Source organism: Globicephala melas, chromosome 17 (genome assembly GCF_963455315.2).
Source record: "Globicephala melas chromosome 17, mGloMel1.2, whole genome shotgun sequence".
NCBI lineage: Eukaryota > Metazoa > Chordata > Mammalia > Artiodactyla > Delphinidae > Globicephala > Globicephala melas.
This window is the reverse complement of record NC_083330.1, coordinates 72,702,474-72,717,808: the sequence shown is the minus strand read 5'-3', so window position 1 is coordinate 72,717,808 and position 15,335 is coordinate 72,702,474. Positions and strand designations below refer to the sequence as shown.

Here is a 15,335-nt window from a genome sequence, read left to right as displayed (position 1 = left end):
GGATGCTTTCAGGATGATTCAAGCGCATTACATTTATTGTGAACTTTATTTCGATTACTGTTACATCAGCTCCACCTCAGATCATCAGGCATTAGATCCCGGGGGTTGGGGACCCCTGCTGTATCCCACTGGGAACCATGTTCCTGGCTGACAGTTTGGGCTTGATAAATGGTCATCGAGGGAGTAAATGGATGAGGAATTAAAATCTTATTTCAGTACATTTTTTAAGGTCAGTATTTTGTTTAGTGTTTAGATGTTTAGAGTGGTTCGCTGCAAGGCAGAGTTGAAACCTGCCCCCCTGCTGAAGGAGAGTGTGTGTGTAAGTGTGAATAGGTGTGTGTAGGGGATGCTAGGCTGGTGCATGGTGAACAGGTGCTAATGTCATTGCCTCAGTCGTATGCCATGTCCTACCCTCTGTGAAGAACACGTTGAATTCCCTTCCCTCATCACTTACTGATTTGCATTGGAACGTGGCCTGCAGAAAGTCGTCCAGGAGTATGTAGACGTTGGTGGAGACTTCATGATATTATGCTAGCCTGGAGATCAATCAGGTAGTAGTTTCCCTCTTAGTGAAGTAATGATCAGGGTCAGAGTGCTGTGTTCCAGAGAGTCACAGATGGCCAAGCAGATGGTGAGAGCTGAGTGAGAGGGTACACTCAGTAGCTGCCCTGATGATATGGATTACAGTCTTTTGAGATGATTAAAAGAGAATCCTCAGCTTACATTAATTTAGAATTCTAAAGCCCACTGGTTTGATGACTGAGCACCCTTTGGTGCTCTGCCGTATCCTGTGTAATGTATCTGGCACACGCTCACTGACCACCTCCCATGCCTGTGCTCAAGGAGAACCAGCTCTGTGGTTTGACGTCATAGCTGGTGCTTCTCAGGAGTTTCTGTTTTGAGAGGCAGTCCTGTATCAACAAGTTTGGATTCAGAACATCTGGGCTTGAGCCCTGGCTTTGTGACATAACTGACCCAAGGGCCTAAGACAGTCCTCTTCCATTTTTTTGCAGTGAGGTGACTGATCTATAAAGTGGGGATAATAGTGTCACAATGTCGTCCCCTCGCAGGTTGTTTGGAGTTTTGAGATGTTCTTATAGAGACTGCATTGTTGGCTGTGAAGTACCATGCACATTATTTCTGTGGTCAAAATGAGCACTTACTGGGAACCCGTGCATCCCTGGACCAGGCGCCGCGCAAGAATGGCCTCTGCTAAGGGCTGCTTTTGCGTTCAGTGACCTTCACCACCCACGGCCTTACCGGTCTCCTGTTTGCTTCTTCCTGGCAAGGTGACCGACTTGACCCCACGGCTGTAAACATCCTCCAGCAGATCATCGAGCTGGGCACCGAGACCCACGACGCCACTGCCGTTGCCTCGGTGGTTGCCATGGCGCCCGGGACGGTGACTGTCGTGAAGCAGGTAGGACCTTGCCCGCCCCATTAAATACTGTCTCCTTGCGCTGACACACACCCTCTCTCTCCCCTGCCCCCTTAGGTTTTCAGGGCTTTAACCTGTCTAAGGTGGAATTTGGAATGAAATCGGTCTAGTCTCATGCGGTTTCTTCTTATTATCATGGGATTGTATCTGCGGTAGCGCCATATGTGAGGCTGTGTTGTAGGGGGAAGGTGTAGTATATTTCAAAAAGTTCTGGAAACTTGATTCATTGCCTTTCAATGAAAGGCATCCCAGAGTGAAACGAGCGTGATATGGATGCATTTGGACGCATCTATGGTCAAAAGCAGCCTCGGTCCCTAAGGCCGGCGTCTGTGGAGCAGGGCCACTGGGGGGACAGCCAGGGAGGCCAGGAGGGACTGGCCTCTTAAGTGTTAAACATCATCAGACGGAATCAGCGCAGGATGACTGAACGAGACTGATAGGAAGAAGCTGGCCAGTGTTTGAATAAGGGTTACTCTAGTTAATTGTCATACTGTTTGGTTCATTTCCTCTCCTTCTAACCTCAGGGGAGACTTTGCCATCTGTTAGGATGCGGCGTGTGTGATAATCAGATCATCCTTTGTATCTGTCTGTACCTCTCTCTCTACTCTCTCCTGCTTCACTGTACACAAGATTTGAGCTGGCTTAACACAAATACTTAAAAAAGCAAAAACAACAGAAAGCACATCAGAACCAGGGCAGACCCCGGGTGTGTGGTTTAGAATCAAACTTCACGTTCATGGAGAGGTTGAATTGCAGAGCACAGAGTTTTACACGGTTATCCATCTTTCAGTGATTCACTCAGGAAGCGTGTAGTTAAGTGCCCGCAGTGTTCTCATTGCTGGGGTTCCAGGAGAGAACCGATGTTTGCCATCAAAGTGGTTGCTTTCCTGGGAAAAAGCTAAGTAAGACAGAAAGGCTGTCAAATGGTGAACAGGAGCAGTGGAAAAAAGTAAAACAAGAAAGGGGGAGGGGCGTGGGCCGAGGAGCCGGGGTGTTGGGGACTGTTTTATGAAGGGCTGCTGGGGCAGCTGTCTGACATCTGCTCACAGACCTGGGAGAGGTGGGCGTTACTAGAATGATCCCAGTTCTGCTGTACACTTGGTTCCGAATCTGAAAACAAAAAACAAGAAGGAAGCGTGAAGCACTTAACAGCGGAAGAGGTAAGTTTTTCTTGGCAAGTAACTAATAATCTCTTAATTCGGCTCTCGCATCCCTGAGTGACATGTCCCCCGCGACCTGCCTTTGATGACTCGGTGGACTTCCCAGGGCTGTCTCCATGACTGTCCCCCAGGTGTGCCCGGGCCACAGCACAAAGCATGAAATTCAGGCTGAGCAGTTCGCGGGGGAATTAGTACATATGCTGGTTCACCTCTGGATTTCTGGATCCCCAGACAAGACTTGGCGCCTCTAGATGAACGTTTGGACCGCGTGGTCTGGAAACCCTCCTCCATTAGTATGCTTTCTGTCAACGAGACCCTGGACAGAAGTCAGGACAGTAGGAGTTTGATGTTTCAGGCTGCAGGGCCCTGGTGTTCTGCACTGTTTGGGAACAGACTCATACACCTCTAGGCCAGACACTCTTGCAGCTTTTCTTTGTATTTATTAGACTGCAATCTTCAGATTGTCTTGTAAATCTCTTCTGAAACGCCTCGTTTACATCACGGCATGTGGAGTCCTGAGCTAGACCCGGCACTTCAAGAAGGGTATAGGAGAACTTTGGATGTTTCGTACACGCCAAATCCTTTAGAGAATTGTAGGGAGGCGCCACTGATTGTGACTTGTATCTTCCTTCTAGGAAGTGGATTGATTTGCTGTTACTTAGAGACGTGATTTATTGCACGTCACAGGCGATGCGGTGATACATGAGGTTGCGGGTGAAGGGTACAGCTTAGATGTGCTCTGAGACGCTAGAGTGACAGCATGACAAGGGATAAGGCAGGTGAGCCTCTGGCGCAGCCAGTGTAAACAGGTGTAAAGTGCTTGCAGTGGCAGAAAACAGTGGCACGCTTCAGTCTCGTGGTTTATTGGGAAACACAGGGCTGAGAGGAGTGGCACTGTTTAGCACAGTCTTGAGTAACTACATTTGGAAATGTTCCCGAGGACGTGTGTCCTAGTCATTCTCCTGTCCACCTGGTTGGCACCTGGTGCACCGAGGCTGTTGATAAATGATGGATGGGAGATTGGATGAATGGACCGACGGGCGGGAGACGTCAGACGCCCACTCCGATGGCAAAGGGATTGCATTGTGTCAGGCTCTCCTAGGTGAAGAGATGCCCTCTGGATTCAGTTGTCTTATTTCAGTTTAAATGTAGCTGTTTTTATTAGAGAAATGAATCCATTTCAACTTTTTTTCTTTTCATTAAACTGTGGTTTAGGATTTTTCAGTAGAGAAATTATATCTGTTTATTGAGTGTCCTTAAGCCACTCAAATGTGGACCCTGGTGCACCTGTTGGGAAGCAGTAATGTTGTCCCTTCACCCTGTGGGGAGCCCTTGATGTTGGGGACTTCGTCCTTCTCCAGCTCAAGGTCTCACACATCGTAGTAGCTCAGTAAATGTTTATTAAGGAGGATGGAGTATGCTGTGGGCTTTATGTTTTGATTCTCCAATTACATCCTGTAGAAGAAATAGCAAGAACACATTGTCATAAAGTTTGTACTATATATTGTAGAAAAAATGATTTTAAATTACTATTGGATAGCATATTTTGAGATCTTTTAAAAGTTTCCTATTTTATATCTATCTATCTATCTATCTATCTATATCTCTTCCAAAAGGCCACAAATAAATTCTGGGTTGTATGTGAATCCATTCTGGATGTTTAAAAATTTCAAGATTTCTTTCCCATATAAAAATTAGTTATATGCTGTTTATAATTTTTTCATGATATATTAATGTAAATTGAAAAGAATCTCACATATCAAAGTTTATCAGTGGTAACTGAAAGTTATTTATTAATCTCCAGTCTTTAGAGATTCTCATTTTCTGGGATGAAAATACTAACAGGCCTGGTAGGTGGGCTGAGGGGATTGGAAAGCTAAGAGCTGAGGGTGTTTCTTAGGTTGTTTTCTTCTTAGTTGTTAATGAGACATGGGAAGGATTTGGCCATAATTCAGACCATTTAAATTTTCAGTTGGACACAGAAATGAGTCCTCAATGATTTCCCATCACTTCTCTCTTTCCCCAAGTGTCAGCATTAAAAATAGATTCATGGGGATGGAGCATTTGGAAATGTTCAGAAAGAAGAAACCTTGCATGTGCCTCACCAGCCTGGCCTGAGAAGTCACATGACAACTTTGAATGCAGCTACTTACTTATTTGTTAAGACCAGTTTTCATTAAATAAATTGGTTTCTTTAAAAAAATTTTGCTTTAGGGTTTTATGAGGAGGAGACTTATATTTGATTAATAAAGCTGCCTAAGTGGGTTGAATTTGAATGTAAGACGTACCAGCAGAGGGGAAATATTATCACAAGCATCTCTGAGTCAAAATTAGTTATCAAAAGGAAAAGAAAGACCAGTGAAAACAACAACCACCATCACCGTTGGCTCATGGCTTAAATCACTCTTTGCTGTCCTTGTGGGTTGAAATTTATTTTAGAGACTGAAAGTGACATTTTACTGGAAATTCCCGACCTCCGTTTAGCAGACATTCACTGCCCAGCTGCAGTGTGTTCAGTCCCTGGGGGTGTCCGTTTCCTATCCCGGCTGCAACAAATCACCACAAACTCAATGGCTTAAAACAACACAAATTGATGATCTTCCAGTTCTGGAGGTCAGAAGTCTGAAATGGGCTTCACTGGGCTGACATCAAGGCGTCGACAGCTGCCTTCCTTCTGGGAAGAACCCCTGTCTTGCTTTTTCCGGCCCAGGGACCACCCAGTATTCCTTCACTGCGGTTCCCTTCTTCCATCTCCAAAGCCAGCAAAGGCAGGCCCGGATCGTCCCACATCCATCGCTCTGACCTCTCTCTGCCTCTGTCGTCACATAGCCCTCTCCAAGTCTGACCAACCTCCTCCCTCCTTTAAGGACGCTTGTGCCTACCTTGGACCCACCTGGATAATCCAGGATCTTCTCCCATCTCCAGGTCATCGACTCAATCACATGGGCTAATGTCCACGTAAGGGAACCGTTCTCAGGTTCCGGAGGTTAGGACATGCACTCTTTGGGGTGGGGGCATTATTCTGCCTGCCACTCTGGGTTACAGGGTTAAGACGGTCCCCGATCTCAAAAGGCAAATAGTCTAGTGAGGGAAATGCTTTATTTTTTTCATCCAGCACACAGCCCCCGAGCTGCTTCCACCCGCCAGGTTGTTGCTCTCGGTGCTTGGGATATTGCAGTGAACAGAGCAGATGAATGGTACGGTTGAGGAGCTTACATGCTAATTTAGGGAGCTAGCTAAGCCCCAGACATATAATAACTAAGTAAGTAAGATAGTATGGTAGAGGTGAGATGGAAAAAAATGAGCAGAACTGGTCCAGAGGTCTGGAGAATGTAGACCTTAAGCAGGAAGTTCCAACTGAGAGTAATGGATGCTTCCGGGAGGTTGGCCAAGAGCACTCCGGGGTGCTGGGGGGTGGCCCAGCCTGACTCTGGGTCTGGGGTGGCGGCAGGTGCTGGGCCGGGCGGCCTCCGTGGATGTGCTGATTCACGCCCAAATAGAGTCTTGCAAGGTAGCTGGGAGTTGGGTGGGGCAGGGCTCCAGCAGAGGTGGGAGCAGGAGCTGGTCATCGATGCTGCTGGAAGCGGGGGAGGGGGCGATGAGTCACCACTTAGGTTAAATGACACGCCCTGTCCTCACCTGGGGGGGCGGGGGGCGCAAAGGGCTGGGAGGAGGCCTGGTCCAGGAAGCGCCTCAGCCTGGTCTCTCTCCCTCCGGCTCAAAGGCCAGTGGAAAAGGGGTGAGTCCAAGCAGCGCACGTCTTCCTGTTGCTTCTCCAAGCCCGACGTCCTTCCCCTATCGGCTTCCTGACCTGTGCGACCCTCCTGAAAGCCTTGTTGGTATTTTTAACAAATCACCGTCTCCACGTTCTTCCAAGCAGTGAGTCTGCACTGAGCAGTCCTGCCAGTTGGCGTTCAGCAGAACAGCTCGTAGCTCTCCGAGACCACGGCTGACGCTGGCCATGGTGTCTGGGGTCTGGACCCAGCAGGCCAGCAGCTGCACTCAGGGTGTTTGTCTGTGAATAATAAGGAGACCTTATAATCATACAGCATCTTCCTTTTAAGAAGGTCAGGCTGATTCAACAGATTACCGTTATGATGATCCAGGGTCTTTTTGAGTTAAACTTGAGTGCTATTTATTATTGCTGAGGGTACCCCTATACAGTAGATGGCGGAGCTGGGTGCACTGTGGGGTGTCACCCCCTGGGGGTGCGGAGCAGCCTATCTGGGAGAAGATCCGAGCAAGTGAAGCAAGTGAAGTGGTTCGGGTCATTCATTCATCCGCGTTGCTTTTAAAAAACACGATAGCCTTTCAGTCCGTGTGCCATGTGTGAACAAGCTAGGGTGTCCCCTGCGTGGAAGGGCCCGCCTGTTGTAGGTTTAGTCCAGAGGAGGCTGTTCAGGAGCTCACGCTGTGTCAAGCCTGCTTCTCTGTGGCTCAGTTACGCTTCCTACGCTGCTGAGACCCCGTGAGAAAACACACTGTGTTAGTGTCGTGCAGAGAAACAGAACCAGTGGTGTGCGTGTGTGTGTGTGTGCGTGTGTGTGTAGAAGATAAGGAACTGGCTCACTGATTCTGGAGGTTGACAGCCAACAAGTCCCGAGATCTGCAGTCAGCAAGTTAGAGACCCAAGAGCCGATGGTGCAGGTTCTACTTTGAGTCTGAAGCCCGAGAACTAGGAGAACTGATGGTGTGAATCGCAGTCTGAAAGCCAGCAGGCTTGAGATGCAGGAAGAACTGGTGTTTCCCTTAGAATCGAACAGCAGGAAAAAAAGAAAAAAACCAACGCCCAGCTCAAAAGCAGTTGGGCAGGAGGAATTCCCTCTTATTCAAGGGAGAGTCAGCCCTTTTGCTCTGTTCTGACCTTCGACTGATCGGATAAGGCCCACCCACATCAGGAAGGACAGTCTCCTTTACTCAGTCTGTTCATTTAAATGTTAATCTCATCCAGAAACACCCAGAGTAATGTTTGACCAAATAACGTGGGCACCCCTTGGCCTATTAAAATTAGCCATCACACATGTTCATGTAGTACATGTCAGAGTATGTACTCTTTGTCAACAGAGGGTTATTGGTAATCCAGGTTGTTGTTTACTGAGATACTCAGTTGTCATAGAGACGATTTTGAGTCACAGATTTCGGGGCGATGTGGTAGTTTCTGGGGAGCACGTACACCTTGGTATATCCTTACTTCTAATTGCAGTTGACATTTCCGTTCATGGTTCAGGAATGAGCGCCACCTTGCAGGTCCTTGAAAGAGTCACGGCTGAGGAGAGGCCACCCCCAGGGCGCCTCCACTGAGCACCAACGCTCCACTTTCATCCCCAGTTCAAGAGCAACCAGATCATCCTTAGTGGTCCTCCTCCCGTGGAGTAAGGTGTTCAGTAGCGACTGTGATTAGTGCGACTCTCCGTCGGCAGGCCTGTGTCTCTGTTCTCGGTCCTGCTTCTCTGCGGCGTCTCCTGGGATTGCCACTCTCCTGCTTTTGTTTTCCCCTGAGGTGCCGGGTGCTTCCAAGCTGCCAGCCAGTGCGCCAGTGGTGCGGAACACCAGGAAGGAGCATTTAAGGCCGCCCAGAGCTGCAGGCACCCTGCCCACTCCCCCAGCGCAGACCCTCAGCCTGGCAGGCCCAGAATTACGCTGCCATCGACTTGTTCAACATCCCAACCTTTCTTCCCACTTGCTTTAACTTCTGGTTAAAAAAATAAACAAAAAACAAACCCCAAAGCAGAAGTTCTAGCTTTGTCAAAAGCAACCCACCTCTCCTGGCTGCTTCCCCGCACCCTTTGTCACCTTCGGGCAGGTCCCCTGTGTTGGCTGGCACTGGAGGGTGAGGTCAGGACATGCCAGCCTGGAGGAGAGGAACTCGCCAGCCTCCCTGACAGGCTGAGCACACAGTGCCAGTCTGAGAGGCACTTTCGGTAGCAGGTCTCACTGGAAGACGTATGTCGGTTGGCAGCCAACACTGGAATTGCTGTTTGTTATTTGCGGTTCATTATTTTTGCGAGGAAATGCAATCCACTCCTGTGGCTGACCACGTACCTCAGTTGCCTGTTTGCAAGGAAACTCGGGTCCAGCCTGTCCTGTTTTTCGTTGAAGGCCCTGAGTAATGTGGTCCCTGGAAACTCTTTCACACTGTCTGTCTGTACAGGGGCATCTGGTTGGGAGAAGCCGCTCTGCAGAGGGGACCTCTCATGTGCAGCCTGTGGCTTGAGGGGGAGCCTCGCTCCTGTGATCCACCCAGAAGGGGAGCCCGGAATGGGCCTCCTGCCCCTCTGGGGGTGGATGTTGAACATCTCATAAGATTTGTGGCAAAAGAATGAGGAGGGGGATCTGGAACGTGATTCGTGGGAGGGTGCAAAATCTATTTTCATTACTATTTAAAAACAATCACTCCATTCCATGAATTTGATCATTTAACTACACAGCAAAAGACCTGACAAGAATCACGTCCAAGCGGGATACTCTTGTAGTCCTTTGAAGATCATAGGAGATATTGGCTGCCCGCATTGCTATAAAGTGGGACTGAGTTGAGATCTCCCCGCTTGTCCTGCCCACAGACAGGATCGCGTGAAGCCTCCCTGTTCTGTTATCCTTTTAAGCTCCAGTAATCGGTGAGTTAACGGGATGTCTTTTTCTTGTTCCTGCAGAGGCTCTGTTGGACTCCTACTGTTAAACAGACCTCTCGCTGACTCTACCGAAGGCGTGGAGGTTACAGGAGAGCCACCCATTCTTTTGCCTCTGCTCACCTCTCTCACTCAGAACCTCATTTGTCCTCAGATCACTTGCCTGTGAGTGTGGCAGTGACACATAATTGTGACATTATAATCGCTGATTTTTATTCTTTTCCTCATAACGAAACCCCAGCATCTTCAGTTGTCTCGTTTATTTATTCCACTTTCCCATGATGGTGGCTCTGCCATCGTTGTGGTTCATCTAAGGATTCTTTCCCAGAAGATTAAGGATACATATATAATGTTAAAAGAACTGATAGTAACTGCAGCTTCTGTCCTCTGGACATAACTGCTAGTGTTTTCTATCCGTCCTCAGCATGTGATGGGAATGGCACGCCCACTTCACCCTCACTGGCTCCGTGGTGTAATTACAGTCATGATGGATTCATGCCTTTGGAAGGCCCGTGCAGGGGAGCCACATGTCTTTTGTAGGTGATCAAATCCGATGCATATTGCAGGGCTGAGGGTATAGGCGTCCCCCGTGCTTCCCGACCCTCAGATGATCTAATTCTGGATTCTCTGTTAGTGGTAGAGATGCCTGCAATCCAGATAGACATCTTTTATCTTTTAATTCCCAGTTCTTTTGATTGCTATATAAATATGGAAGTCTCACTGACTCCTTTCTCTGTTTTTCCCTCTTATCCTGCCCCTTCCTGTGAGAACCCGTTTTCAACTGCGTATTTTGATTAGTGAGGTTTGAGTCCTGCCTAAAGAACTTTGCGGTGCAATCCTGGGGCCCTGCCAGCCTTAATTATATCAAACTTCTAATTACACACACAGGTAGCCTCTTCAAATATTTGCGTACTTCACATTCCTTATAGAGCGTTTGTCCTGCAGTGACTGAGTGGTGACCTTCAGCATATAGGTCCAGACAGTTCCCGCAGGGTCTTGGCGACGGGTTCCTCTCCCCTGTCACTTAACGCCAGCTCTTGTCCTTCGTGAGCCTTGTTTAATTCTCCCTTAGCCATTTGAATCTTTTCTTTTTCTGTCTTAAATAAAACTTCATTCAGAGATTTCTGTTCCTGATATGATTTCTGATGGCTGATACTCAAAACTACTTCCTTTCATAGCTCTTTTATGACTTGCTGAGCCCCTTTACTCCATGGCAGTGACTGAAAATTCCATTTCTTTGTGAAATTTTAAAAGTGAAAGTACATTCCATGATATATCTGTGGCCATATGGGAAATTGTCTGAAAAAATAGAGAATAAAGGCTTTTTCCCTATCCCATTCTGACACTCTTTTTCATATAGAACATCTTTAGCTGACCTGAAGATCTCAGTTATTGAACTTTGCTTCTCTTTCCCTTTTTCTATGACCCAGTTTTCCCATTACGCCCCAAGAAGCTGCAGCTCGGTTGGTGCAATTTGCAGAATCCCACTTTACTTGAGTTTTAACACTGCTGTGCTTGTTACTGTTTGCTCGGGAGCCCATTTCCTGGTCCACGTCCTTGGCCAGGGCAGGTGGGTTTTATTTGCTTCCTCCCCTCTCTGCAGCTTCCCCTTGCTGGCTGACATCGCTCAGTCTGCTTGAGGTTGGGGGCAAAGGCAGGGCTGTGATGGCCCTGGTCGGAGAAGCCAGAACTGTAGTCACCATCCGAAGGGCTCTGGTCCAGCCTTCCTTGGGTTTGGCCCAGGGCAGTGCTGCCGCAGGCTGGCTCTTGCGCTTCTCTCCCCCGGGGCAGTAGCCTCCATGCTAGCCAGAGGCGTTCCCCTAAGCAGGACTCTTAGTGTCCTGCGGTGTGGACTCCACACCTCTTCCCCGCCCCCCCTCCATCCAGTTTCCCCATCTAGTAAATACACGTACTGCACTCCAGCTGCCGGGGGTCTGTCTTCCCTCCTCGGCCTCTCTCAGCCCCACATCGATCCATCAGCAAGTTTTCTCCCTGCTCTGGGCGCTCCCTTCACCATGCACCTTAAATCACCCCGGCCCCAGGCTGCCACCTCCAGCAAGCCCTGACTACGGAAAATGCAGTCCCCGGGCGGGCAGCATCAGCACAGGGGGCTGGTTAGAAATGCAGAACGTCCGGCTCCCCCTCAGACTTGCTGAATCAAACTCTGCATCGCACCGTCGTCCCTGTCCCCCGGAGGGGCTCTGCTCTGAGCTGTCAGCCTTCCTCCCTGGTCACAGGCCTCGCTCTTCACCTGGCTCCTACCATCTCGCCTGCTGCTCTAAGATGCAGTTTTCAGACAGAGCGATCTTTTCAAAATGTAAATCAGATCCCGGCATCCCTCCCTGAAAACGCTCCAGTAACTTGAAAGTCTCCGGTAAGCTGGGACAGGACCTCGCCCTGGCCTCCCAGCCCCGCAGCAGCTGGCCTCCCGCGGCATCTCCTCGCTCTGGCTGCACCGGCCCACCAGGCTGCTCTGTGCCCACCTCCAGGCCTCCGCGCCGGCCGTGCCCCGTGGCCCAGGCGCTCCTTCCTCCCCTCAGCGGGGCTGACTCCTGGTCCAGGGCTCGGCCCTCTCAGGTCCTGTCGGGCCCGTCCTCCAGAACCGCCCTGTGTTGTGAGCTGGCACAGTGGAGTTGAGCCGGGGAATGGGCCAGGGGGGCCTGATCCAGTGCCCTGAGCCCTTGAAGGCAGGGCACTGCCTCACCTGGGGGCAGGCGTCAGTGCGATTAGAAGCTGAAGGATTTGTGTTTTGAGCCTAGTAGTTTTATAGGTGGTGATAGAAAGCGAACATGGTCATGGACCGCGTGGGCAGAGAAGCGCCCCGTTGTTAACAGCTGCGTGCCTGCGGCACCTGCCCTAGCCGCTCTGGTGCACCTGCAGCCCGGAGGCCTCAGGGGGCTTCCTGCTTCTCCAGGAGCCCCAAGTCCACCCCCCTGAGTAAGCAGAGAAGTGGGTGGAGGCGTGGCCGTCCAGCGCAAGAAGACTGCTCTGCCCCTTCCACGGAAAAGCAGAGGCTCAGAGAGGGATCCCCACTGTGGGCCTGTCATGGACAGTGGCCTGGATCTGAGACTCTAGGCCGGACCACCTGGTCCAGTTGTGGCCCTGCTTCCCCAGTCGGGGAGTAGGAAGAGGATGTTTACAGAGGGGCTGCCCTGGTCAGGGAGCTGAAGCTCGCCTCCCGTCTGTCTAGGTCGTGGGGAGAATGGGGGATGGTGGGCAGGAGTCAGTTCTCAGAGACTCTGCCACCAGCCGTATCTTAGTCAGCTGGTTTGCCCACCCGCCTTTTCTCCCCAGCAAGTTGGAGGAGGTCTGTAGCACTTAGCTCAGGGCCTGGCACATTGTAAAGGCCTCACGAGCGTTCAGAAGCACCGCTGGGGCATCAGACTCGGGAAGCCGAGCCAGGTGGGCTGGGGCTGCCCTCGTCGGGACCCAGCTGAGCAGCCTAGTGATTTCCAGCTGCTGTGGGTGCCCCGCCGGGGGAGGCTCAGGCCTCTGAGACAGGGGCCCTCCCTGGATGAACAGCGCACGGGGGTCTCCTGAGAAGCCCATTTCGGGGGTCGCCCCGGGCCAGGTCACAGTGCATGGAGGAGGACACAGCTCGGGGCCAGATGGCCTGGGTGTGACCCCGCGTCTGTCACTTCATAGTGTATGACTAGGGACAAAGCACTTCTCCTCTTTGAACGTCTGTTTTCTCATCTGTAAAATGGGAAAATAATAGAACCTACCCCATGGGGCTAATGTACGGGTTATGCATAATTATACGAATGAAGCAGTTGGCAGGGATCCTGGCGCTGGTTAGGTCTAATCTTAGCTCCTGTCATAGGAGTGACATAGCTCCTTAACCTCTGTCTGAGTTCGAGTTGCTCCTAGAATTCAGCCATAACTGCTTTGCTTCTGGAAGCTTCTGCTCAGCAAGCAGGTACTGATGCAGCCGTCCAGGCCCTGTGCTCAGCAGTAGGAGTCCCAGGGTGGATGAAACACTGCCTGCTTCATAGGAGAGTCTGTTGCTTGGTCCAGGCAGGTGGTTGCATTATGTAAACTGCCGTGTTTGTGGCTGGAGGCAGTTTGACCCCTTACCACGTGCAGTTGTCGTGACATTCTGGGTCATTCCCTGGAGAAGGCCCTCGAGGAGGCTGATCTGGAAGAGCTGGAGCTGAGTGGCATCATGCAACCGCTTGGCCACAGTAATGGGCAGTTGGATGAGGAGCTCTGAGCCAGAAGGGGCACCAGACTTGAGAGCAGGCAAAGGGAGAAGGGCCAGAGAGGGTCGAGGTGGGCAGGTCTCCCTACTCGGAGAGAGAAGTACAAGTAGGAGGGAAATGGGCGAGTGGCTTTGATGAGCAGGAAGCGGCATCCACGCAGAGCCTCAGGGCGGAGTCTTAGGCTGCTCACATCAGCGCACAGGGCGGGTGTCAACACTGTGTTGGCCTCAGAGTAAGACCATCGCAGCCCCTTGTTCTGTTCTTAGACCTACTTTGCCACTGATGAACTTACCTGGGTGGGTTTGAGGGGCGATTGAAGTGGTGTATGTTTTGTTATGATAAACATTCTTTAAACAGAACGTGGATGTGCTTCATCACTGGGAATTTAGCCTGCCTTTCTCCCTTGGGTGAGGGCAGCGGCTTGGAGGTCCAGGGAGGAACAGGGTGCGTCCTGCCAGCTCCATGTCCTTGCCCATGGGGTCTTGTGGAGGCTGCCCGTCATCTGTGTAAAAGGACAGGGAGAGGAACTGCTAGAGGAAACAGTTTGTTAAATCGGGGGGAGAAGAGTCTGCACCAGCTGAGGAGAGAAGCCCGTACCTCCCCAGCACAGAGGGGGTGGCAGAGGGAGGGGGTCCACCACCCCACGTCTCCATGGAGCACCTGCCGGTCAGGTTGGGGGGGGCGGGGTCTGGTGAGCATCAAGAGCGTGGAGGCCTTTTGTCCTGAGCGCGTGCAGAGAGAGATGGTCGCAAACTGCCATGCAGGGGAGTTCAGTGAAGCCCTGCCTGACCCCGGGAGTGGCCCATCTGGGCCCACGGGCTACTGGGCAGAGGTGAGGCTTTTGGAGAAGCATGGCCCCCTGGGCCAGGTGCTTGACAGGGGTGCAGAGCCCAGGCAGTGCGTGGTACTAAGTGGAATGCAATGTAGTGTGCTGAAAGGTCACCAGTGTGCAGCATTGTGCACAATAGACCTGTCTAAATATCAGAAGATATTCAGAGGCGGTCAGAAGCTACCTCCTGCCTCCTTCCCTGTCGCTGTGAATATGCTCTGTTTGAGCTCTGTTTGAAAAGATCTCCTGGGGCAGACATCAGAAGAATTCAAGTCAGGCATGTGTGGAGTGCCTACTATAAACCACGTGCTGTGTGGACATCGTCTGGGAGTGGGTGTACTAATCATGCACCCTGAGGGGCAGTGGGGAGATGGGGCTGGTGGGGACACCGCCCCTGGAGGGGATGACACCGCTAGCAGTGAGCACCACACACTGCTTACCACTCATCTTGCGCCAGGCCCCGGGCGCCCCACCATCTCTTATTCTCACATGTGCTGAGACAGACCACGCTGCCCTTCCCATTGTACCACCACTTACAAGAGAAGGAGGGATTGTTCTTTCCTTGGTCACGTGGTTATCGAGATCACACTCACCTGTGCTTGGACTCCTGAGAAACACAGGGTGTCCTAGCTGTGCACACCCTCTTTTCGCTGCTAAACTCAGCTGCCTACCGAGTTGGTTTGGCCAACGGGCAAGCCTTTCCATCCTCATCCTATGATGGGCTTGGGGCCAGTAGGAGGCACCTCTCTTCCCGTTTCCAGACCCCTCTGTCACAGCAAAGAGAGTGAGTCCTGTCTGTCCCCTGCAGGCCAGGACCCCATGGACAAGGCCGCCCTGTGCAGGGGGCTCCCGGGTACTCTGGGGCCTCAGCATGGGGTGGCCGAGTGTCGGCCAGCTGGACCCTGCAGCGTCTCTGAGAGCCAGGACATACACGTGGGGACTGGCAGGGACTGTTTTTAGTGAGCTGTCTTTACAACCCGGGCTTTGGACTGTTTATGGGGTCTACAGAAAAGAAAATGTCTGCTCTCTCCTTACAATCAAGAGAGAATTAGGGTGGAGGGGAGGCATTATGACGTCTCC

At 51.1% G+C, this 15,335-nt stretch overlaps 1 protein-coding gene across 2 annotated transcripts in view; it reads left to right on the top strand.

The window, feature by feature from the left end:
- Positions 1 to 15,335, top strand: part of ZFAT (zinc finger and AT-hook domain containing) — a 185,525-nt gene that overhangs the window by 154,149 nt on the left and 16,041 nt on the right. For both annotated transcript variants that reach the window (XM_030875874.2, XM_060286942.1), the window contains one exon: positions 1,290 to 1,420. In XM_030875874.2, coding sequence (XP_030731734.1) covers positions 1,290 to 1,420 — 131 coding nt within the window. The remainder of the gene's footprint in view (positions 1 to 1,289; positions 1,421 to 15,335) is intronic.